We start from the raw sequence: 26,668 nt of genomic DNA on the forward strand, positions 1-26,668 counted from the left end.
AACACACAGAGCAGTGTCTGGCATGTTATGGCACGTGTTCTAACCTTTTGATTCGGTTAAAAAATGAGCCCTTCCTTAGCAGTGTTATAACTGAAGATGAAAAGTGGTTTTTTTTAGGATAATAGGAAACGTGGATTCGCGTCTGTAGATAAGCATGACCCTCCAAACACTTTTCCTAAACCCGATGTTCACCTCAAAAAAAGTCATGCTTACAGTTTGGTGGTGTTGTAAGGATATAATCCACTACAGCTTCATGCAACCAGGCCAAACAGTTACAGCAGGGTCCTACGGCTGTAATTTAAAGCATACGTATGAACATTTGCCAAAATTGTGGCTGGCACTGGTGAATAAGAAGGGGCGATTCTGCTGCAAGACAACGCTAGGCCACATACCGCACAAATCACTCGGCAAAAATTTACCCATCCGGATATAGAAGTTCTCACTTACCTACTATATTCCCCAGACCTTTTCTCAACAGACTATGACTTTTTTCGAGCTCTTGATTCACATTTGCATCGGCGACAGCATTCAGACGACGTTGAAAGCACTTTCCATAATTTTGTTGGTTCCTCTAATCTCAATTTGTATACTGAAGGCTCAAATTCATTTTATTTTTGTACTTTTTTTTTACAATTTTTATATTAAAGACTTAAATTCGTTGGAAAGGTGTGTAGATTCTGGTGGTTTTTATTTCGATGAATAAAGTTGTGTTTAAGCTGAGTTATAGCAACACCAACCTAATACTTAAAAAAAGCGGCGCTAAAGAATGCTAAGAAATATTATGGACGTTGTAATGACAGTTACATTCAACAATATCAACAAACCTGTTTAATTATTCATCGGTAGTTCGCCCAACAGTCGACGCACTAATTCGCCGTCCTTCTCACATGTTTGGTCCCACCACTTGTTGAAATCTACAACTTCTATATTTGCCACTTTCAGGTTTCAATGAGTCAGGTAGATTCTTTATCAAGTACAATGTTACGACCAGTAGTGACTATGCTAATGCGGATATTTTAAGTGCTCTTTTCCGAACATCTGTTACATGTTGGGTAGTACATCAGGTCATACAGAAAAGAAACGTTGGAGAATTAGCAGCAGAATTGTTATTTTTGATCTTTATTTGTTCCACAACCTCTTCCGCATTAGCACAGTTACTACTGGTCGTAACATTGTACTTGATAAAGAATCTACCTGACTCATTGAAAACTCGTTTTGCTTTTCTTAACACAACATCCGGGACTCCGTCTTCGTCTAAGGTACGCAATCCGAGTACTTTAACTCAAACAAGACGAAGAAGCTCAACAAGGTGCACAATCGCAGACGCAATGCGGATTGCCATTGCTCCATCAATCACAATAAGTTGAATCGTAAGGGAAACCGGCGCGGCTAAAGCTGTTTCAAGTACTTTTCTCAGATTTACTAGAAGGAATTGAGAGTGATCACGTTCATATTTATGAGCTGGATTCCTACTCTGCATCTCTTTGCTTTCAGACTATAATATCATCAATTTCGTTATTTCTTTAATCAAACTACTATTCTCTATCAATATTTGATGATCACCAATACGATCTCTGGAGCGGGTGTGGCCCAGTCTTTTAGAAGCCGTTGTAGCCACACGGTCGATGCTTCGAGCCGCTTTAGTGAAAACCAAGCCTTTCATCTCTCCGGGTCCGGTAAATTGGTACAACACCTTTCTGGGAAGATAAAAACACTGAACTGATCATCGACTGTCCCCCACAAATCATTGTATGTATAGGCCAAAACGCTTTCGAAAACTTCAACGATCACGAATTGCAGTAAAATCACGCATCCTGGGTGGATTGATACGCCAGTGACTTTAATACAATCTCTGAGACACTCTGAATCTTAAAGGCATCACCCCACGAATCTGAGGTGGTACGGATTTCAGGCGGAGTATTCGTATACGGGATCGTAGATTGTGAAGAGATGGGTGATTCCGTGCATTTCTTGCTAATTGGCGTGAAAAACGGCCCGGAAGATGTGGCGTGTGCGCAAGGTTGGCGCGCTCCAATCGAACTCGTTGTAAAAAATAGCGCATCGGAACGCTCGGAGCCGTATCCTCCGGACCGTTTTTTACGGAAATTAGGAAAAAATGGACGGAATCACTTCCCTCTCCTTAATCTACGATCCCGTGTACGAATACTCTACCTGAAATCCGTATCACCTCTGATTCGTGGTGTGATGCATTTAGACAGTTGCAAGAAAAGCAAATTGTTCTACGTTTGTCCATTGCATCCACACGCTGAAGAGAACAGCAATTGAAAACTAAAATATCCAAGAGCTTAGCGGTTTTTTTCTTCAAGCTTTTGCTCCGGTTTTTCATTTTCAACTATATAAATGTAGTATATGATACAGTATGTATGATGTGAATAGAGAGTAATGTAAGAAAAACAGATCCAGTAAAAAACGAAGAATTTGTAGAAAGAATATTCGCTATTCAATACTTACAAGAAATAGCGCAGAGAAAAGTTTAGCATTCTTCAGTTCTTTCAGTGTTTACTTTATATTTAGTATATGTTGCAACTCTTTTATCGTGTTCTTCACCTTCTTGAAAATTTTTTTTTACTAAGATGTGGGTAAAAAACCAATAAGTTGCTCTAAATGTGTAAGAGCTAATTATCAAAGCCGTTTTTTTCGGTTGCGAATAAGGAAGTGTTCGTCATAATGTTCCTCTTAATACTTATCAAAGTAAGAAATCGATGGTTTTCGTGAAGAGTAGGACAACCCAAGGATGATTTGCAAAATCCACACGTTCTTCGAACGGAGTAGGATCGGGCATGTGTGCTGTTCAGCAATTGGTCGATGTTCATATTATATTACTGCGAAGTAATGGACATACTTGGCCTCGATATTCAATCAACTCCAAACTGCACCTTAACCCTTACCACTCCGTTGTCGCCATAGCGGCGTTACGCTTGTTAAGCTTATTCCAACACTTCCAGATCGAAAATAAAATAATATAAATAATCAAATCCTTCCGTTCCTGCGGTTTTCTGCTTCAGCACTTCCAGATAAAAAAGGTTCGTTCGTTTCTGCGGCTAATAGGTCCTATTCTACATAATACAAATGCGGGCTTTACAAAATGCTACGTTTCTTTAAGAAAACTGACGGTTTTTACAGGATCTAATGTCAAACCGTCCGCCAGCACATGAACAACGTAGGACGGTCCTGGAGGTCCTCAAAGGTTTGGAAGTCTGACCAGATCCTTTTGAACATCGATTGATTAGAAGTAGATTGCTACCAGTCTTTCTAACAATTTTGATATCAATCCTTCTTTCCTTTAATCGAGCTAGTCCTAAGAAGTTCAGCTATAAATTTATTTAACTTTTCTCTTCCCTGCATCCGAAGAACTGGCTTTGATAACTGGCTCTTGCACATTTAGAACACTTTCTTACTTTTCACTCATACTTACCTTGAAGCAAAGAAATTTGCCAAGAAACTGTAGAGCACGAAAAACGAGCAGTAAGAGAGAACAAGTGTAGTGCCAACAGTACAAGAGCTGAAAATTTTTTGAACTTTTGCCTGCGCTATTTTCCATAAATTTAAAGTAGCAAGTTTTCTATGTTAAATTTTCGTCTTTCTCCAACGGAGTTGCTTTTCCCACTCTACTCTTTATTATATACAATAGTACATTTAGCCAAAGGAAAATGAAAAATCAGAGAAAGCTATCAAGGCGAAGAAAATTACCGGACTTTTGTCCACCACTTTATGCAAAAGACGTACACACCTTGTATGGAAAAATGAGGCCTCGGTTTCTCCCATAGAAGACGACATAGCTAAAAATTTTCTCGGATTGAAGGAGAAGATCTGAGTGTTGAAAACCTCAAAACTCTAAGAACCTGACAAAAACCCCACGGCCGCTCCAGTGCATCATGATTCTTCCCATCAAGAAACACAACTTTGTACTCACGTCTCCATTGAAAATATTCCCTGAAGGACTGGTGATGAAACAATAAACGAGGCAAACTTGTAAATGCTCAGAAAAGGTGACGATGGGCTAAGTATTTGGGAAACTATCATGCTAGAAATGATCGTAGAGTTCAAACGAACTAGTTCTACAGTACTGTTTTATTTGTTACATAAAAGAGACTTGAGACAAGATTGAGATATTGTGAAGAAATGGCGCATCAATGATCAGAATCTTGGATGAAGAACTGGACAGGATTTCTTAACTTAATTTCCTGCCTTAACTTTTTGCCTCTAACTTGCTGGAAGACTAGAAGGAGCGAGTGCAGAAAATTCATATGTAATTGCAATAATTTATGGACAGGAAATTATTGGAGCAATTCTGCCAAAACTTGCTTCCACTTCCTTCTCATCTGATTAGCAACACCACAAATTTCCATTGAAACCTACGTGTATGCTGATTTGTTGAACATGAGGTAGTGAAGATGCGCAGCGAGATCTTTGGTAGTATTGAAGTCGTCGGCTGCTATGAAAGAATTCGGAGGGACAAGTTGCTCCACCAGCGATCTCTGCGTGAACTATTTATTTTCTTCAAAGATAGTTGAGGTGATCGTGATAAAACGCTCACCTTCAACACAATAGGAATAATATCTCGTCGATAGCCTTGATTCCAGAGCTTTTCAGTGATGTAATCGTCGCAAATCGAATTTTCGAAAGCAATGTAGAAGTGGTAGCTGGAATATACTGTAGAAAATATATTATAGAAAGAATACATTGTACTCATCTTCGTTTTTTTTAAATTAAACCTTTGCAATTCTTAACTGAATTCGAACTGCGTGATCATATCATGCTCTCGATCAAAACTAAGCACGATTGTTTATCCTTTATTCGCATTCTTCCATTTTGTACTCCATTTTTTTCAAATTCGGTTTAAAAAAAAATAATGATGAACATAGTACATAGCAGGATACGCCATTGTGTTTCAGTTCGATGAATGCCACACTGACAGATAGGGCTTACTACACCAGATTCTTTCTTTTGCTGGTTGTATCAACGGGCGCAGCTGCGTCGTGATTACTGTAGAGGGATGAACGACACGACAGACATATGGTCGGGTCAAAACGACATGAAGCAGTTGCGTACCGGGTTGCGCTCGGTGAAGATAGCAGAATTGGAATCAAGTTGGCGCCATTGCGGAGGAACGGTGTCAGCAAAGGTCCTCCCTACTATAGTAATAACTACATTTTAGGCTCGAGTTCCCGCACAGAAAACAGCGGCAGTGGAAGTTCAGGAAGTAGGTACCAATTATGCGTCTTAGCCATTAATTAACTGATTCATACATGAAATTGACGGTCGGTTACCATATTTTCCTGATTCAAATAGTTTTGATGCACACTTCCAGGGGTGTGCAGTAGTTCTAAAGTTCGCTTCACTAAAAAGCGATCTGTTCGATTTTTTCAAAGGTCTTTTAGGTTTATTGTAGTGTTTTGACTGGTATATTCCGTTGGTGTGCCAAAATAGTCAGGAAGAAGTGGAACATTTTTGGCTTTCGAATGTTTGAAATACAGAGAATTTACGGAATTTAATAACTTATGCGCGAAATGAACTGTTATCTTTTACTCACCTATCATCTAACATATTCTCGCATTCTCCTCCTCGAGCGCATTTCAGAGTTCCACAATCTCCATACACATCCACAGGAAAGTCTTTCTAGAAAAATACCATTATTTTAGAAGTAGAGGTCCAAAACATTGACGAATTCTCCACGACAACTGATCCTATTGAACACAACCAAGTCGAATGCACTTTTCTCAGCTGTTTGGATACATTCCGTTCAATGTATCGCCCATCGCAGCAACTTCATTCCCATACCCTCAAGATGATACTCCACTTCTTTAGTTGCAGACCAGCATCCGGTGAAAAAGAGCGTTACCGGTCAAATGACAGTTCTGCACAACTTTGCCTTCAGACTGTCGGGCATTTTCTTTTTACAGGGCACGTAATTGATCACCCGCCACTTCAGCCAAGAAGCCTTCACTCGAGCGGTAAGCTTACGTGCAAGGCTGCCATAGGATGCGGAACCGAGATACTCGGAAGCACTCTTCCTCTAAAAGTCTTCAGTATGGTGTCAACCTCACTTACGTCAGTCTTCATGCACTCACTCTTTCTGACGTAGCCCAAACCTTGCTAGTCTATTGCATAACACATGTGTTTGCTACTACAGCTCTTGTTTGTGCCTGTTTTTTTATCGGCGCAAAGTAACGTCCATGGTTTCGGGCTTTGAAACCTCTTTCGTTATGGTACCCATGACAGTTACTAAAAAAGGACCCTAATGCAAGCCGACGGAAATGGGAGATTCTGTTGATGTTCCAGTAGCTCCCGGTTTCCTGGGTAAGCGTTGCAGATTCGGCCCGATTTGATTAGCTTCTCTAAGAAATCGATGAAAAAGCATACTTTACCCTGCCCCGACAGAATAGCATCTAAACATCTGAAGAACCTTCCGAGCCTCATCAACACCATAGCGAAGTTCTTCGCTTGCTAGTGAAGTTCTTACTAGTGAAGAAAACAATGGAAGACCAAAAAGACATATATTGTATAAGAACGGAATTCCACATGACATTCGCAGCTAACGTCCAATCTGCTCACTATCAGTCATCTACAATCTCATTACAAGGATGATGATATGTGGATTCAATCCTTGATAGGATTGAAAAAGTGTTAGAAAAAGGACAGCGATGCAAGAATCAGGGTTTTGAATACGATTAACCACGATTGGCCACATTCACACTGTTTCGAAACTCAGCGAGGTGTCGCGAGAATACAATATGCCACTACTTCTCACTTTCATCGACCCAAAGGCCTTCGACTCAGTTGAGGCTGCAGCCGTTATGGAAGTCTTGAAAAAAGGCGTCCTATTCAGCACAGATAGGCAATTCGAGAGTTGTACAGTAATTTCACGACCGGAATTTCGCTATTGTATAAGAACTTCAGCATCGAAATGAAGAGAGTTGTCCGACAGAAAGACAATGTCTCACCTAAAGTATTCACAGCCACTCTTGAGAACGCAACGCGGGAGTGGAAGGGCATGGGAGTGAAGATTGATGCTCGGTACCTACACCATCTACGCTTTGTTGATGACATCGTTCTGATAACGTCTAGCGTCAACAAAACGAAACGAAAACTGGTCGAATTCGTCAAGACACGTAGATGTATGGGTTATGCATCGGACGATGTTCTTGAGAAACGGATGGGCATTAGATGCCCCATTCACGCTCAAAAGAACGAACATGTCCAAATGCACCAACTTCGTTTATCTAAGTCGGGAAATGATCATGGAGAACGAGCTGACCCCGACCTAGGAAGGAAGAAATGAGCAGCTTTGCAAGCGTATAAGAACACTGAGAATGTAGTGGAGAAGAACAGAAACATCCAACTCCTTGCTCACGTAAGCGGATAGAAAATGCGGTCAGCGTCGTTGAGCGCTCAATCGAAAGAGCAATGCGAACAGTGTCCCACTACACACAAGTGAGGGGCGGGATTCGAAGTTCTCTCCTACGTCAACGATCGAAGATTAGAGACGCCGCCGCGTTTGCCAAGGAAAGTAAAATAAGGTGGGCCGGACACGTGATGCGCTTTAATGACAACCGTTGGACCAGAGCTGTGATCGACTGGGTTCCTAGCGATATCAAACGCACCACATGAGGACCACCAACCCGATGCTCACTTTTCTTCTTTCAAGAGAAAATAAGACGTGCCCCAAGCAAAAAGAGAAACTAACGAGGTATCGGGACAAATTGAAGTTTTGCTGGTGCCGGCTTGAGCAGTTCAAAGATCAATGGAAATGAGGTGATCAAGTTAGCGGTAAGTGGTCTACGTTGTGAACATATGATAAATATATTCCAAATTTCTATAAGGAAACAGTTCCGCTATTATTTGTATATCACGAGTTAACGTATTATAGCTGTGACTGAGCTATAGGAAAGTTAAAAGTGAACGTCATTGATCACACTATTTTCATTTTATATGTATTCCAGAAAGGATAAGAAGACAGAAGACATTTTCAAATTCTAACTAACAATCAAAAATTGATTAACAAACATACTTGCAATTGCTTCACGTAGCGTTCTCTTTTACTGTTTGTGGGGCAGTGTGAAACAAACCAAGCAGCGCCTTTCTTCTTTTTCTGAACCCGTGTTGCATTTATGACCTGAATACAGTACTAAAGTACAGGTACTTGGTCTGTAACAGTCACCAACTGTGCCGGTAGTATTTTCATACTTGTTCTTCAAGATAACTATTATAAACAATTATTAAAGAATATTATCATAAACGAAGGTATCTTTGTGATTTCATAACTCGTGAATAATAAAGCTCAAAAAGAACTTCAGCTTGTATTCAGTTCCATTTTTTGGATGCTTAATTAGTGTTTAACCGATGTTTCGCATCATTATCAAAATTATTCATATTGCGCTTTTGAGTCCTTGTGCATTCGAAAGCTTTGAAGCTCCACTTAGAAATCAATCACAAACATTGGGTTATTTGATCTTCTATTGTTCACTCACCTCTGCGAAATATCTCGAATTTCCCTTCAACTTCACAGTGTAACCGTAGGGTGAGGATGCTGGTGTGTCATGACGAAAACCCAATGACATGTTAAAGAAGTCCCTGTATGGTACTTCAATCCTAGAATTCACTGGGGATTCCTGAACTTCCATTCAAAGAATTTCTTGGAAATTGAACGTATCAGTATCTCGTACCTGGCTGAAGTACACTACGTATTGGTCCGTAGTGCGATTTAAAAAAGGTTCACTATGAGCTAGAAGAATCTGAAACATGTGTTGCGTGGAAAGTGGAGGGAAATAATGAAAATGAAATGAACTCAGAAGAAAATGATTAAAATCCCCACTAACTCATTCTGTGCACTCACTCAAGAATAATGTGCATAATTTTATTTCAGACCTCTTAGCCGAGCTACCCATCACTCGCACGCTTCACTGCGATACATCGTGTATACAGCACACATCCTCCTCACTAGAAAGCTATCAAGTCTCTTGTGTTTCAATTAACTCACAAAATTCCTAAGAGGTTTCGGTTCGGGAAATGGCTATTCGTTACATTGGTATTACCACTTAAAATTACCAACACATAGCTTCAGTCAATGTTTGTAACTCTAACAGCATCTGGTGGGTTGGCAGAAATGGTATACTACAACACTCTGCCTCATAGTAGAAGGTGAATAGGCAACTGGTTGAGCTCTGCTGGCGTCCTATTTTTGCACAAAGCAGATCAAACAATGCATGGTTTTTCGTGTATTTCAATAATGGTTGCGTGTCTGGCGTTAATCAATTCGCTTGGAATGGAACGCTTGGAACCACACTTGAGAATCATTCACTTGAGAATCCTTAAAAGTTTATGAACCTGTAACTACCATATATAGTGACTTGCGAGGCCAGCCTATGCGTCACATTAGTTTTATCACGCCATTCAAGTCTGGTACGAGATATCGACACCAGAGGGATGATGAATTTGGTAGGTTTGGGTTTTGCACTTGGGCGGAAACCGAACCTCGATCGAATGTGCAAACACTGGAAACTCTTTCTACACCCACCCACATCAATTCTGTTCATTTGCATAAAATGTTGGTTCCATAAGCTGCGAACATGAACATGGCATGATTCCTGGGTGAGAAAACGTCCCTATTTTATCACGAAGGTGATAGACAGTGAAGGAGAATTACGGTAACTGACTTCTCCTGCAAATTTCTTTGAATGAGACTCTTTAACACGTGTTAAGTGCTAGTACAAATCATCGCGTAGATAAAAGACGCAGCTGCAACACCAGCTGCATCGCTTAGCATATATAGTGACGCAGAAATCAGCTAGTTGGTGCCTCGTGCGGAGTCAAAGTTCTTTGTTTCCGTCATATTCGTCTGAGGTGCATCAATACATCGCTTAAACATTGTGCATTTTCTGTTGCAGTTATATCTTTGCTTAATAGCCCCTTTTGTTATTGTAACATTTATTTTTGACTATTCGTCTGAAATGCATCAACACATCACTTATACATTGTGCATTACTTGCTGCCGTTATCCCTTTGTATTACATCTTCACTTAATTGCCCCTTTGTTGTTGTAACATTTACTTCTGATCTTACACATATAGCTTTAACCTTGTTCGTGCCTTGCATTTGTAACGATTGAATAATATAGATAAAGTTTAATTACCCAAGTTTGAGATACCGCATGGCAATCAAGACATTCTACGTTGGACTACGTCACATATTTGTAACTACACAGAAAAATGTGGTTGATACTACGGCGCATTCGAACCAACGATCGAGAATACAGTCACATTGGAACCTCTTACCGAGTACGCTAAAACCGCCCGTAGTTTAAAGACACCGTATCACGAAATTGATGTGGTACGAAAAATCCAGGGGACGCAGGGTGTTGGTTGTAGATTAAGGAGCCGAGCGTGACCCCGTCTAATTCCCCTTCGTGGTCCTAAAAAACGGTGTGATAACGGCGTTTCTTCCTGTGAGGCACGATGGAACACGTCCCTTTGGACACGCTCCGGTCCCTTCAACAGTCTAGTCATTAGTTTCACTTAAGTAGGCTGGTTATGACCTATCATTGATCTTCGACCGCTCTCTAGTGGACCCGTGTTTAGGAGTAGCTCATTTCACTTCATCTTATAGGGACAAACGCCGTTCCTACGACTTTTTTTTTACGACGAATAGAGGAACATGAAGGAACCTACACTGATCTCCCTAATCTAAAGCCCGATCTCTACGGGTTCCTAGTTTTAAAGATATCCCCAAAAGTGCGGAAAGTAGTACACTGAAAAAACCGAACATACACTATGTGTTCGGCCTGAAAAAAATTTCCTATGTTGTAAAAATTGGATAGCATCGATTTCTTCTAGAGCTCACTGCAGAGAACGTCATGAAGATTTATTCTACCGTGGTTTTCTTCACGTGATTCCGTGATCTCAATGGTTTTTCTTCTTTTCTTCATCTTTTGTTATTATCCATTGTTTCCAATATTGGAATACCGCAACAGGCCTAATTTTCCTTCATTCTTTTGATACTTTTGAGAAATACTTTTAATACTTTTGAGAAGTTCATACTATTACAAATTATATTGCAGATATTGTTGTTTACATGTATGTAAAAACATGTTTAACATTGTTTACATGATGATTAATCAATAACTGGTGGTTCGTTTTCCTTAGATTTTTTTTCTTACAATAAAGAACAATTTCTGCCAGTGGAACTTACTGCATCAGCTTTCTTGAGTTTTCCTCTATCGTGTGTTAGCTTACAGTTCCAGTCTGGGCATCCTCCCAGATTACCCTGAGTATGTCCGGCATTCCAGGAAAGAATAATTTTGGGAGAAGCTGAAAAGTCGAGATCCATAACCTCGGACTCACACAGTTTGAAAATGAGTGCCTAAAGCAAACCATGCCGACTAGAGTGTGATGTCATGCGTTCCTCAAGTTTAATATCACTTCTTGTCAATACTTCCTCGGCAATAAAATGAGGTTCTCTCAGTGGAGTGAACATGATCCCTGAAGGAAGAATGTGGAAATTATTTTGATCAGTTGCGTTATCGACGGGCTATCGACATAACATTTGTATGCGAATTTCTCAATGCTTACCTTCTTTGTCCTTGATTTCATTTTCTATCCTTCTCTTAGAGTTTTCAATTATCCGTGTACCCGACGGCTTCTTAAATAAAAGTATTTTCATTCAGCAGAATTGAATACAACGATAATAGTGGATCTTCTTTGATTTCTTCGTTCTATTTCTAGCTCAGATTTTTTGTTACAAGATGCAACTTTGTGTGTTTGCACCGATCAAATTTTTGAACAATTGCATGCGAATTTCTCATCTTGGATGAATTGATAGGATGCCGATTTTTTTACAAATATTCCCGCCTTTGGATGTCCCATCGGATGAGTTCCTTGGTTATAACCCCTGCTTTTGTTGGCTGACTGATCCATAACTCAATATATCATTAAGTTTTCCCGACCGTCTTAAACTGAATTCCACACTTTCTTCGGACGATTGTAACTTTCAGATATTTGTCGAACTTGGTTGGGAAGTTCTACTGCACCCTGCTTATTCTTCTGACTTGGCAACGTCAGGCTACTGTTTTGTTCGGGCACTGAAGCTGCATCTACGAGCAGGTGTAGCTCAGTAGGTGAAAGGTTCCCCTGCTTGCACGATCAATCGGAAGTTCGAATTGTAAAGTGATCGTGGCAGCGTATTCCAGGCGGGTTGATTACCGCCAGACACTTTTCTTTTATCCTTTATAGGGACCTGCTCGTCGTTCACCAAAATGGTATTCCATTGTGTCAGTGAGATATTGGCACTTATATCAGGAAGAGGTGATCTAAGGAAATGAACACAGACACGGACTGCAACCACGACATTAGTAGTAAATTAATTAACAATTTTGTTAGTAGCGAGCGAAAAGTAATATGACAAGTATTCAGTTGATAATGTTAAGCAATAGCCAAGATTGTTAACAGTCTTTTCTTACGGCTAACGTTTCGGCGTTGTCGCCTTCGTCAGATCGTGCATTGGTTCCAACATGTTTTGCACGAGATTAGATAGATCACATTAGAAAACATTCACTCGCTTTCCTTCCCAAATGTGCATATTACACAGTCTGGAGTAAGACAAAGCGATTGTGCATTCTATTTCGAACTAATTGCTTCTTGAGATTTGTTGAAGTATTTCCACAATTCTCACTTGGTCCTCGGGAACGGATGTCACCACACAAGCCCGTATAGCTTTACCTAAGTCATTGGTTATGAAAGGGAGGCAGACATTCGTCTTATTCGAGTCAATCACTGTAGCATATTTTCGCTGCGCTACATTAGCAGTGTAACCGCCAGAATTCGCGATGCGTTGCACTAGGTTGATCGCATTGATCCCCTCCTAGACATCTGATGTCACCCTCACGGAAGTCCTAAACATGTTTTTAATGACAGATTTCTTAGTTTTCCAAGGGTGAGCGGAAAGACAATGAACTAAAATGTTTTTGTAGCTAGGTTTATCGGAACCATCGCGTCTTCCATTTACCATTGGACCACTGTATTTCTACATTAAGGAAGAACATTCAGTTGTCTTTGGGTTTCTCGCTTGATAACCGTATGTAAGGGGACTGCTGGTTCAGAAGCTCGAAGAAAGTGCAGCTTGCATTGCAGCGCTGTTTGATACATTTGTATAAAGTGATGTGACATCGAAAGATTCAATGACGCATTCTCCTGAATGCTCTCTTTGAAGCTGCTCAAGGGACATGTTGGTTTTGGATTTTATGGATTTTGGACAAAGGATTTATGTGCGGTAACATATTTGAGCAGTGGTGCAGTGCAAGTGTAGCGTTCAAAAGCTAAGATATTCTATCAGTAGAGCCACCTACATTGCTTACGATAGGACGTACTTTAAATACCTCTTGGTCTTTTGAGAAAACAGCAGAGGAAGAGTGTTTTTGTGTTTTTATTAGCACGTATAGAACAGGGCAAGTAGGAATTTCGTATTTCAGCATTATGATTATTGTTTTACGTAACCCTGCAGCCTTTCCGGTCTCGAAGCAAGTTCTATTGATATGGCGACTTTGTTTTATGAACTCTTCATGTGACGAAAAGTGGTAGAGTGTAGCATCATCGAGGTGTTTTCGAGTGATGGTTATGTCCAGTTCACGTAATATGACCAGAAACTATCCTTTCTTATCGCTGATTGTGACCTTTATCTTGCCACAGAGTTCGCGTATCTCACGTGGGCCAGAGCGTTGCATTTGGATTAGAAATAGGATGTTTCCTCGAAAAACGTTTAAGAATCGAGAAAACTGATGCGTTCAAATGACGAAACTTGGATAGGATGACATCAGATGCCCAGAAGCGGGTCCATGCGATCAACCTAGCGCAACGCACCGCGATTGCTAGCGGATACACTGCTAATGTAGCGCGTGGGCCAGGTCGTGGTGCGCAGCGAGAATATTCTACAGTGATTGGCTCGAATAGGATGATTTTCTGCCTCCCTTTCATAACCGACGAACTGAGTGAAGCAACACGGGCTTGTGTGGTGAAATCCATTCTCGAGGACCAAGTGAGAATTGTGAAAATACCTCAACAAATCTCAAAAAGCAATTAGTTCGAAATGGAATGTACGATCGCTTTTTTATTACTCCAGGCTGTGTAATACGCACATTCGAGAAAGAAGGCGAATGCATGGTCTCTGGTGTAGTGTATCTAAGTTGGTGCAATATATGTGGGAACCAATACACAGAACGACCGCTTTGTGTTCGTATTAAAGAACATCCAACTGGCATGAAACAATCGAATGCAGAAAATGTCGTGAAGATGCTCCCTGCTGTATTGCTGCCGCGATCTTATCGTACGACCCCGAAATTATAGCTCTAGAAGCATTTTGGATAAATGCAAATGGTCCAAAAATAAATAGAAAGAAAGAGTGCATAGCCGTGACCAACGTGTTGGCTCCGTATCAACACCTTTGCGGGTTTTGATCTACGGGATCTTATGCTGGTCGCATCCTAATTAGTATTAGCGGAACGATTGCACCACGCGGATATCCGCTAACATCACAGCAACGCGGCTACTGAGGTAGGCACAACAATTTGGGCTCTTTGGTTTTTGTTTCAGATCGCAAAGCGTGGTGGAATCACGGATGTCCCCTAACATCACGCTCTGCTGTCGCTTCACTAACACTAATTAGGATACGACCCGGATATGATCTCGTAGATCAAAACCAGCAAAGGTCTTGACACATTGGCTCACAGCACAGCTCGTTGGTCACGGCTATGCACTCTTCTTTTTTTATTCATTTTTGGACCTTCTGCATTTAACCGAAACGCTTCTAGAGTTACACGAGCAAAATGTTAGTCGTAATAAAAGATTGTTAACAATCTTGACTATTGCTTGACATTATCAAACGAATACTCGCAGTCATTATGCTAAAATTCAAAGAGAGTCGAAAATTTGCACTTCTGAAAGAATGTGGCAAGTCTCATTACAGAAAATCGGACATCGCTGTTTCTTCGCAAAAACATTTCAGCTGAATTTGTTCAGTACACAAGTGACAGTACAGTATGCACCAAAAACGGTCTTACGCTCTGAAAAAACAGTGCAAGATTTTATTGCGTGAAATGGCTAATTCGCTGAATATTTACTAGGCATTATTCAGTTAAAAGTATTCTTCAGAATTAAAAAGTGTAAGTGCAGGTTTGTGTTGGGTGATCTCATCACCCAGCGTGAAAAGAAGGTATCCGTTTTTTTTTGCAAAGTTCACAGACGCTGACCTACATGCCCTTTTTGAAGCTGCAAAGCGTATCAAATATCTCGTGATTGCCAAGCAACAGACTAAGAGTTAAAGGAGCGATATACGACAAATGAATGACGGTACACTCGCAAATTGCGGAAAAAAGCACCGTCGCGAAATGCAGACCATGCTGGTTTTGTTGCGCATCCGTCTGTCGTCCATTTTGTCGATTCTCGAGAGATCATATCGCCTCGTCTGGCCATTCTTCGTCTCCGCCCTCGGCATTAAAGCCCACTAGCATCATCAACACATCAAACTCACCAACTTCAGCGGCTGGCAAATCCGAATGGGATGCGTTTCACGAGGAGCTGAAAGTAGTGACCCGCAACGAAAAGTCCTTCTATAAATTCGTTGTCGGAGACTTCAACGCAAAACTAGGAAAGGCCACAGGTGAGGAACACAGGGAGACTTGGACTGGGCAGCGGAATAAAAACGGGCCACTGGCCGCTTGTCTCTTTCTGGGAATTCTTATTCCCAGTAGTACCCAATCAAATTCTTATTCCAATGAGAAAAATCATTGTCAGTGGAGATTAAAATTGCCCAATCGGACAAACAAACACGAATCGACCACATGGTTACCAACCGGAGGTGATGTCTAACTGACTTCTCGGTGGTGCCATTCTTTTGCAGTGGTTCTGATCACCGTCTCTTTTGCGAAAAAGTACGACTAAGCCACACAATCCAAGATAATTTCTGCTATTGGCAATGAAGAAGGAAAGAAGTCGTATGCGACTGTTGCATACTCGAACACTCTTTGTCCCAAAGTGACTGGCACATTGAGGAGGACCCAAGCGAGCCTGCGCTGAATGTTCCTCGATGCTGCGCACGACAAACTTGGATCAAACTTTGAAGACCACCAGGGAATTGTTGGAAAGAAGAAAAACTTTGAGACTTGGTCCGAATGCATCGCACATTGAGCGGTTAGTTGCAAACTGGCTGCAGAAAAAAGTTGCAGCAGGATCTTTTGAAATACAGGCACAAAAAGATTTTGGAAGCAGCACAAAGAAGGACGAGCCTAAAGAAGTCCCGCTAGGACCTCCATGAGTATAATATTCTGCTAAAAGCCTTGTTGAGCGAATACGGGATCCACACCTCTTCTCGTCGTGATATGGAAATCATCACGGAAGGTTTTACTCGAGCCTTTTCTATTCATTAATACCTTTGTCAATTTCGATCATTTCTAGTGGTGAAGTCCCGCCAAGGATTTTCCCCTCGGAAGTACGAGTTGCCATCAAGAGCATGAAATCTGGAACACCCCAGGACCTAATTTTATATCAGCATATTTTCGTCGAGCAGGTGGCCATCCGCTTCATGTAGTTCTAGTAGCACAGATGATGATCCTATCTTCAGACAGAAAGGGTCCTATACCACTGGAAGATGCCGCGAACCGTTCTTATCCATAAGAAAAGTATTTGAAACGACCTCCAAGACTACGATGCGTTTGCTGAGCTTTTTATACAAAGACTTTACCGAGATCACTTTCACGCGCACACCTAAGACCGTAGATATGATCAACCAACTAAAGCCCAACTCCGGAAACAATTTGGATTCCGTCAGGGGTTCGGCTGCATGGAACACATTCAGAGGTTTGCCTGGAGTACCGCATTCCTCTTGTCCTAACCTTTGAATCTTCAGACATTAGTGAATTGCTACGATCGCTGCACCACCAAGATACAAATTTTCCACCGTCCCCAAACCTACCAATTGGAAAACGAGTAAAGCAAAGATAGACAATACTATATCGCCGGAGCTGTTTGCGACCGCATTACAATGGATAATGGATTCACTTGATTGGGAAGAAAAGAAAGAATTTCCTGTAGAACGTTCATCTTGCAGATGACATCTTTTTCTTTTCGAGAAGTAGCAATGAGGCAGAGATGAAAAGGCAATGAACGAAACAGGGAAGGAAACAAGATAGCAGATAAACCGGAAGAAGACTTAGTTCATGAAGAACGTATACTTAGAGGACAGTGCAGTACAATTTGAAGGCTCCCAAATCGTGGAAATTCCGTCACACGTATACCTTGGACGTTCTAAGGACATGGGAAACAAGTTGAAGGAACAACTGAACAGAAGGATGAGAGCAACATGGGCAACAACCCTTCTGGATAGCTAAAGAACGACTGACGGACCAAGGTCTCCATGCCCAAATGAAGCTACTACTACTAACAGAGCCCCTGAGAGATGTCTTCTGAAGTTTATTCGGCGCACAAAACACCTAGCTGGTCTTCGCAGCCCCGACTTAAGAGCCATATCCCGTCTTTGCGACAAAGCAGAATATATATCGATAGCAAATCATAGATGAGTGGGTCATCGTATAAGAAGAATAGACGACAGATAGACCAAAAGAATGCTGGAGTGGATCCCAAGAAATGCCTAACCGCCTTGAAGGAGACCACCAACGATGTTGTACCCTTCACGACTCCTTCAGCATAGTATTTCCGCGGTAGCATTTCCGCGCCATCCGCAGTATAAGGGCTTACTCGGGGTCCAGTTTCCTTTTTCGTTCCATTGTGGTGTCGTTCTTTTATGTCCACGTATTTGATAGATTACCACATGCAACTACTTACATCCGCATTCCACCATCTGTAACCACCTTTAACCATCAACAATGGCTGGCTGCCCCCGAACTCCGAACCGTATCCACTATCCACTTCATCGCCTAGAACCGCAACCATCGAGCCATTTGAGAGTCCCCCACTCGATCATCCTTCTTATGTCGTGTAGTATCTTTGCCACGTATTGTTGATATTAGGATAAACCCGCAAATAAAACTACTTGTACCGCAACATTTCCATCGGACACAAGGTTGAGGGATGGGATCTGGGGGCAGCCGCGAGGCCCTAAAGATCGCAAGAATCGAGGCATTGGGATGGGACCCCCGCGGGGACCCGCAGGGTTCGGAGGGGCTAGGCTGCTATGTGGTGGCTTGCCCAGCGCAAGCTCCTCCAGAACTAGGCAGTCAACCCTGGGAGTCCCACCTACTGATGCCTGCCGCTCTTCTTTGGAGCGGACCCGGGATGCGACGAAGTACCGAGAATGGATACCTGTTTCGAAGTATTGCACCTGTGTTGATTACTTCAACGAAAGTGCCGTTTCACTTTTTTTTCTCTCTCTCGTCAAACGAGATGGGGTGACGTGTTAGCTGCACGGATGGACCGGCTGATAGCTCAGCTCCATACGGCTAGGCCTCGTTAACTTCACTCACAAAACTTAAGAACATCAATAATGACGATGGCGAGGGAATGAAACGATTGGAAATGATGCTAGGGCAAAGAAGGAAAACGGGCCATCTAAGTATCTAAACTAAGTATCTAAGTAAGCATGTAAATAAGTAAGTGTATTCAACACTTTCACATGATACTAAGATCACAGTGGTGAAAACGTATATAGGAGGCATTCTGAATCACTAAAAATCTACTAGAAATTCAAATATGTGTCGAGCGCCAAACTATTACCCGAGTAACATGGCGCCCCGACGAACGCAGTGCTACCATGCCAGTTATTAGACAATCATTACTGACGTTGGTGCCACACAACAGTGGTATCAGCATCTTTTCAAATTGTAAATAGAGCAGCATTTGTTAAAGATGATGTTATTGTCGAAACGACAAATTATTGGTTGGAACGGGAAAAAAAATCTCGCGTATATGAATTATGAGTTAATGAATGTGGCGGATAGATACAAAAGGATAAAGCCTCTGCGGTACCAATCCACCTGGAATGTGCCAACGCGTTTTACTGTAATTCCTCATCATTGAGGCATTGGAACGCGTGTTGGCCTATACAGTGACTCGCGGACCCAGCCGATGTATCAAGTCAGTATTATTATTCTCCTAAAATAAGTCTGCTACTAATTTATTGACTCCGGAGAGATGAGAGGCTTGGTTGGCACTAAAGCGGTTTTGAACTATGGAGCGTGTGCCTATAGCGGACATCTTACCCAAATGCGCGGCAACAACCCAGAATAGATAAAGGATAGAATAAATGAATTACTGAGATCGAGATCGCTAATTCTCTTCAGAGACGTGCAGTCTTTAGTAGTACAGTTCTAACTCTTCCAAAACCCGCGAGGGACCATCAATAGAAAGCAAAAAAGAAAACAGAAGTCAATGAAGGGAAAGGTTTTATTGTACGAAACTGCCTGACTGTAAGACTACGCATGTTCTTACTAAGATGCATTCAAGAAACCTTTGCGGGTTATTTGAATGTGTGCTTGATCACCTTGATCACCTTGACTCCCGTTGATCTTCGAACTGGTCGAGCGGGCGCCACTAATTCTTCCATTTATCCCAATCGCGTGCCAGAGTAGCCAGTAGTTCCTCCTTTCGTGTGGGACACGAAGAGCATCATAATTTTCTTTGAAGGACTTCGTGAAGAAATCTGACCATCGGGTTGGCGGTCTTCCTGTACTGCGCTTAATATCGCGGGAACCTAGTCGCTCACGGCTCTGATCCAACGGTTGTCATTAAAGCGCATCACGTGTCCGGCCCACCTTATTTTACTTTCCTTGGCAAACGCGGCGGCGTCTCTAATCTTCGATCGTTGACGTAGGAGAGAGCTTCGAATCCCGTCCCTCACTTGCGTGAAACAGGATACTCCTAGCATCACTCTCTCAATTGCGCGTTCAGTGATGATCACTGCGTTTTCTTCCTGCTTGCGAAATGCCCAGGTTTCCGAAGCATAGGTCAAAGCAGGAAGTACGGTGGTGTTGAAGAGGTGAGTACGGAGCCGGGTATTCTTGGTCTTCTTCACTACATCCATGCTCTTGTACGCTTCCCAAGCCCCTCGTCTCCTCCTGCCAAACTCGGGGGTCACGTCTTCATCATGTTCAGTTCCCGACCCAGATAAACGTAGCTGGTGAATTCGGATATGTTCGTTCCGTTGAGCGTGAATGGGGCATCCGAGACCCATCCGTTCCGCATGAACATCGTCTTTTGTAGATTCAGCTGAAGACCGATGCATCCACATGTTTCGTCGAATTCGGTCAGCATTCGTTCCGCTTGGCTGATGCTATGTGTTATCAATACGATGTCATCAGCAAAGCGCAGATGGTGTAGCTGCCGACCATCGACCTTCACTCCCATGTCGTCCCATTCCAACTTTCGCATTGCGTTCTCGAGGGTGGCTGTGAATATTTTGGGTGAAATTGTATCACCCTGTCCCCCCTCTTCACGTCAATTATGATGTTCTTGTATAATAGAACGGCGAAATTCCGGTCGTAAAGTTGCTGTACAACTCTCGAAGTACCTTTATGTACTGAGTAGGGACGCCTTGGTTGTCCAAAGCCTCCACGACCGCCTCCGTTTCAACTGAGTCGAAGGCCTTCTTTAAGTCGATGAAGGAGAGACAGAGCGGCATCTTGTGCTCTCACGATACCTCGATGAGATTCGAAACAGTGTGAATGTGGTCAATCGTGCTGAATCCTTTTCGAAACCCTGCTTGTTCGCATGGCTGTCCTTCATCCAAGACTTTTTCAATCCTATTAAGGATCAGTTTTGTAAAGAGCTTGTAGATGACGGACAGTAGGCAGATTGGACGATAGTTGCCGATGTCATGTGGATCTCCTTTTTTATACAACAACACGGTCTTGCTGGTCTTCCACTGTTTAGGAACCTTGCATTCCGACAGATAACGTGTAAAGAGCCTCGCCAGGGTGTTGATGAGTACTAGCGGAAGGCTCTTCAGCTGTTCTTGTCTTATTCTGTCGGGGCCGGGTGCCGTACGATTTCTTACCGACATGATAGCATGTCGTATTTCGGACGGGAGAACCTCTGGAATGACTTGTCCGTCTTCCCTCAGATGGTGAGGAGGCAAGTGGACATGGCTGTCGAAGAGATCAGAGTGGGAGTCGTAGATGATTTTCTCCATCCCCTTCTCGATGCAATGGCTGTTCCCTTTGGGTTCCTGAGAGCAGTCATCCTCGTCTTGCGACTGGCGAAGTCTCGACGGGCATAGCGGATGCCTTTCCCCGCCTCTGCAACCTCAGCCAGCACTTCTGCTCTTCTCTCTTTAAGGTCTTCCTTTATCGCCTCTCTACAAAGCCTTGCGAGCTCGGACGTGAGTTCTTGGTTCCCTGTGGCTCGTGCTGCTCTACGCTGGCGTATCAGCTCAAGAGTTTCAAGAGACAGGCGTCTCTTGGTGGTTTTAAAACTTTCAGCCTTCTTCGCGCAGTCGTGAAGGTGTTCAGCAAGCCGGAATGTGAGTGTGGTACTCAAATGAATGTAAGATAATGAAATAGAGTGTCCAAGCGCAAAGCTTTAAAAGAACATATTTGAGTTAACCTATATTTTCTTTAATAATAAGCTCAACGTAAAGGTAATGTGGATTTAAAAAAAAAGGAATATGAAGTGAATTTTGTGAAAAGGAAATGTGTTAGAGGTATAGTTGTAAAAGACGAAATATGTAGACCACGGCAATGCAAAAAGAAAAAAAATTTCAAACCTTCTCCTTCCAAATCTTTCAACCCAAGTTGTTTATAGCGAACAGTACACTACAAGCCTAAAAATTCTTCCATCCTTGTTCCCCATAACTCCATGATTGAAAAATAAGCTAGAGATTTCTCGTAAAAGTTGTTTCCTTTTCTCATAACCTAAGCATCCCTAATCTAGCGTGCTTTGTATTGTTCTACGAAGAGAAAAATAGACGGAAGCGAGAGTGGGAGTTGTGCTCAACCGCGCTCTTGTTTCTGGAAGCTCTATCTTTCTTTTATCGTTAAGCAACTTTAGCTTACATCCCCTAGATCCTCTTTGAGTAATGTTAAGTGGTCTTAGGGCACCGACTGATTTAGTTATTTACTTGCAGGAATAAGGGTGTGGCTGAGTGCCTTCCGCCCCTCCCCCAAGTACACTTTACCCGAGAAAGTTTCATTCATCATTGTGCAAAGTTATCTATTCATAGAAAGAAGAGCGCTTTAAAAAACCTCGTGTTACGAATGAATATGTTCGACCCCGTTGATCATATCGCACTCGAATTTGAAGAAAACATTCTCGAAGTGAGCACATCTTACAGATAAATATCGAATTCAATTTTTCATCCGCCATCTTGTACTACGACATCGCAAACACCTATGTATGTATGTAATTTTTGATTGTAACGTGAAACCTTCTGTAACTAGATGTTCCGTAAAATTTTAAAAATTCAGTTGACACACCACGATAGGAAGATCTCAAATGAACATAAAAAAAACGTATGCGTACGTATAAAAATAGAGATGCCCATAGCTAAACTTACTATTGGTGATAAATCTTTGAGAACTTCATCTTTACGCACAAATTGTACCATACAATATACGGCAAAGAAGGTGCCAAGCATCCCTTTCATCAATGAGGTCGCACTCTTATGAAGTCGCATTCCTCCTCCAGAGATCGGCCTAAATAGAAAATTTTGTTCAATATTCACCTAAAATGAGCGAAAGAAAACGAAAAAAGGATCGAGAAAAACAGGGAAGGGTTGAGGAGAAAAATAAAGACTGAGGAGTTGTAAAAAGAGAACTTCTGGGTGTACAATTGGAACAACAAATCTCATCTCACTGCTAGTTTGTCTCGCAGAAAAAAGAAGCCTCGTTTCTATGGAATCACTACGGATCTCATCTTAAAATATGGCAAACATCACAAAAAAGTTTTCTCAGTTCATTATAACGAGATGGTGAACAATTCAGGGGCTGGGTGAGATCACTAGAAGCAATCTACTCATTTACACAAACGAATCGCAATCTCCACCCACGCAATATCATTTCCGACATCGCAGCTCGTGTGGCCGAGACCACGATACCACATTTAGGGTTTGTTCAGCTTTCAAAACCTTCCATCGCGTTTGCGGAAAAAGAATTTGTTTAAGGGAATCTGATCTAACATACCAATGCTTCTGGTCGTTTTCCTACCACTATAACCATCATTAACGAAACCTCGCACGGGGCTGTTTAACTATGTATGAATTCTTGGGATCAACTTGCGAGGGTACCTCAGAATGACGGAAGACATTCTTCCCAGCATGAAAAATAGTAGAGTATTATTTGAAGAGCTCATTTTGAAGACTGCAGGTGCAAAAATTCCAAAAAAAAAGCTGCAAAGCTTTTCAAAAGTCCTCTAAGAAGATGACTTTGCACGGTAAAATAGAAGCGGAAATGGTGGTTGTTTAGGGGTATGCAGAAAACTGTAAAAGAAGTTTATCGTAGGAAAGTAAGGACAGGAACGAAGAATCAATGTAGATAGCAGAAATTAAAAGTCGATATGGATCTATATTCAAAATTTGTTTCATACTTTTGTGTTTCAATGTTGTTTGTGACCACTGATGTAGGAACTCATCAAAGAACAGAGGCAGGAACTCATCATCAAAATTGGGATACGAAGTGAATGCACGTCAATTGTTTAGAATAATTTCTCGATTGACCTTCTTCTACAGTAATGATGTTCTAATGCAAATAATACGAAAATTCCAAGAACGACAGGAACTTCAACCATTGCTTCAACAATTCGAGCTGGGCTGCCGACGAAAACAACTTTCAGATAACTATAGCAATGTAGTCCTTCTTACTGACTATCTCTTCGCCTGGAACACAATTTTCTTCAGAACGACGCAAGTAAAAGACCTACTGGGAATGAAAAAAAAAAAACAGGACGAACGGGTATGCACAAAAAGAGTAGTAGTTAACCAAACAGGAATAAGAGCTTGACAAATAATATTGGAGGCTAAAACATGAGCAATGAAAAGTATCCTTCAGGAAAAGAAAACAACTTGGAAAAATAGGATTTTTCCCGAATTCGGAGAAAATTTCAACGGCAGTAACAGCAAAGTAGTAAGACGCTCACTGATCCCTCCCCATCATCATCCTTACATATAGGAAAAATTTTCAAAAGTTACAATTTGGACGTTGATTCAAGTGCTGATATCTCACTCGGATACATAAGTGCTGTTCTTCTGATACACGACGAGGATAACTACCGCTGACGATCACTTTCCACTCTGAAGAAAAGAGCACAAACTGAAGAAGTTTTAACAGAAGTTGAAGAAGTTGTCAACGTTTGCATTACACTCGCTTTTGCGATATATATCCGTAATGGAGTGCACTTTTTGTACAGGTGCGCGCCACTTAAAAGCTTAAACGCAACAAAAAACAAAATTAACAATGTTGGGACCTCTCCAGGAAGAAGATAAGATTAGAGGTATAGGTCAAAACTATGAGCGCCATCACTCTCAATTCTTCCTTATCGTCCTGAAGAATATAAAAATTCTTCAAAACGGCGTAGAACGCAGCTTCGAATTGCAAACTCTCTTACGACGCACCTAACGACGTGTAGCGTATGCTCAGGCATACGCGCCGCGTCTTTCAGCTAACGGGAGAGAAAATGTCAGCAGTCCGCTGATTGTCCGCTGGCTTCCAGACATGGCGTATGTGCCTACGCTCGCATACGTGAAGAATTGACTGTAATCGCACCCATGCTCCTACACCCATAGGCATATTTTTCCTAGGAAGATTCCAGCATCGCCAATTTTGTGCTATACTGACTTCAAATAACAATTTATACGATAGTTAAATATGTCTTGGATTATTCTGTCATTTCAATTTCATACATTAACGTATTTTCCGTCTCACGGACTAGAGAGTTTTGTAGAAGTGACACTGAATTCCAATCAAAAACATAGAACAGAATTGTGGAAAATAAAAGGATATATTTAAGATTCTGGAACAGCATCATTTATCGTAACTTTGGAAAACAAACAAAGCATTGAATACAGCTTTTTTTATTGGTTTGCTTGAGCTTAGGCCAAGATAGGTATTGATTTTCGTTAACATCTAACGTTTCGGCGTTTTCGCCTTCGTCAGAACCTGGAAAAAATCAAAACCATTAGTGATTTATTCTCCTAAGCGCCACATCACCCTACAGAGAGCATTAAAAATTGAACAATTGAATACAGCACTATTTGTGGGATAACTCAGCATATATCAACATACAAGTTAATTTTAGTTGTAGTATAGCAACGACCTTTAAAACAGTCGATGCTAGAAAGCGCGATACTCGATGAAATGTACAAATGTGTGATAGCGTTGCGTGCTTACAAGTCTTATGTGATGATTTATGAAGAGGCTGGTTTGAAGCAGAAAAAACAACGGTGGACGAACTCATTAAAGCAAAGTTTTAAAAGTATCAGAATCTAAAAAAAAAACATCTTAATGGCAAGGCTTTCATTTCTCCACTTCCAACATCCCCCAAAAAAGTAATTCAAAAGCTGCGCCTCTCTGGCTTTTTGGGAACTTGCGTAGTTTTCCGCCTTGCATTCCTGAAAATTCCCGTTCATTTTTAACTGTATTTCGTATAGGAGTTTAAAAAAGCTTCTTCTTTCTCCAACCGCAGTTGTAGAAGTTGGTCTCGACCACCACACAGCAAAAAAGTAAGGTGTTCTTCTTAAAAACCGACTTGGTCTGAAGATGAGAATGGTTATTTGAGGATTAGAAAGAAATACTCTTATAACACTTTGATACGAACAATGAATCAGAACAAATAAAGTGAAATTTTCGAATAAATTATTAATATTTCCAACCTTCTCCCATGAGGAAAAAGTGTTTTTTCTGTGTTTCTTAAAGTGAAATTTGATGAAAGTCACTCCGCGTGAGGTAAACAGACATGCAAAAATTTGAATGGCAAAGAAGTTCAAGAATTCAGATAAATTGTTCAAGAGATGAGTTCATAGCAAGAACTTAGAGATAAGTCCCTCTTCTTGAGCGCTTCATGAAGTTGTTAAGATAAAAATTTACATGATTTTCGTTTCCACAATTTCCTCACTTTCTACCTCCTCTACTCGCTTGAATAATGCAGGTAACATAGTAGTTTACGATCTTTCCGATACCCTAGAAATTTTGCGTTATAATTGGGAAATAATCGATAATTGCGATCTGTTCAAGAGAAATGAAGGTATCGTCAGAATGATGCATTTCTTTTCCATCAGTGTTTTCATGCATTTGTCAGAAGAATTTCCAGCGGAATTACACGTATGTTATCATTTCTCTTTACTCATTGAAACTATTTGCTATCCAGAAGAACCATCCAAGCGAAATCGAGTAACGTCAAACGGTTAGCACTCTGGCAGAAATCGTTACAACTGTAAAAAAGTAGAAATCCGTTGAAAAACCGAATGCACAAATAATTTCATTATTATTGCTGGAGCTAACTCTGAATGGGTCTCGTCAATATACAGCCGTTTACACAAGACTTCTTCGAATAAATTAGTATAGTGGCATTTGGGTTGCAACGCCTACTTTTTTCCAAAATTCAACACCATAATAACAGTAACAATGTGTAACACCAATAGAAAAATTATAAATGATACGGCTCTACCAAATTTTTGTTTGCTTTGAACACGAAAGCTGAATCATCAAAACATCTCCCCCAAC

The 26,668-nt window shown here is 41.4% G+C and overlaps 4 protein-coding genes across 5 annotated transcripts; all 4 read right to left on the reverse strand.

Annotated features, from left to right (window-relative positions):
* Positions 1–828: 828 nt before the first annotated feature.
* RB195_017556 (uncharacterized protein) lies at positions 829–23,258 on the reverse strand (the record flags this gene model as incomplete). 2 transcript variants are annotated; one of them, XM_064184602.1, is made up of 14 exons in its annotated part: positions 829–914; positions 3,752–3,800; positions 3,864–3,954; positions 4,381–4,499; positions 4,559–4,664; positions 5,555–5,640; positions 8,033–8,137; positions 8,493–8,633; positions 8,688–8,756; positions 11,209–11,327; positions 11,391–11,498; positions 11,589–11,658; positions 22,510–22,648; positions 23,239–23,258. In XM_064184602.1, the coding sequence occupies 14 exons, from the start codon at positions 23,256–23,258 to the stop codon at positions 829–831; spliced, it is 1,308 nt and encodes a 435-aa protein (XP_064040483.1). The 2 variants fall into 2 exon arrangements, with proteins under 2 accessions (XP_064040483.1, XP_064040484.1); XM_064184603.1 differs by lacking the exons at positions 22,510–22,648; positions 23,239–23,258 and adding an exon at positions 15,403–15,501.
* On the reverse strand, positions 19,711–20,040 carry RB195_017557 (uncharacterized protein; the record flags this gene model as incomplete). Its single annotated transcript, XM_064184604.1, has 1 exon — positions 19,711–20,040. One exon carries the CDS (start codon positions 20,038–20,040, stop codon positions 19,711–19,713), a length of 330 nt encoding a protein of 109 aa, XP_064040485.1.
* On the reverse strand, positions 20,091–20,387 carry RB195_017558 (uncharacterized protein; the record flags this gene model as incomplete). Its single annotated transcript, XM_064184605.1, has 1 exon — positions 20,091–20,387. The coding sequence occupies one exon, from the start codon at positions 20,385–20,387 to the stop codon at positions 20,091–20,093; it is 297 nt and encodes a 98-aa protein (XP_064040486.1).
* RB195_017559 (uncharacterized protein) lies at positions 20,647–21,147 on the reverse strand (the record flags this gene model as incomplete). The annotated part of the gene is made up of 1 exon (XM_064184606.1): positions 20,647–21,147. The coding sequence occupies one exon, from the start codon at positions 21,145–21,147 to the stop codon at positions 20,647–20,649; it is 501 nt and encodes a 166-aa protein (XP_064040487.1).
* Positions 23,259–26,668: the final 3,410 nt, after the last annotated feature.

The sequence above is a fragment of the Necator americanus genome, chromosome II (genome assembly GCF_031761385.1).
Source record: "Necator americanus strain Aroian chromosome II, whole genome shotgun sequence".
Lineage (NCBI taxonomy): Eukaryota > Metazoa > Nematoda > Chromadorea > Rhabditida > Ancylostomatidae > Necator > Necator americanus.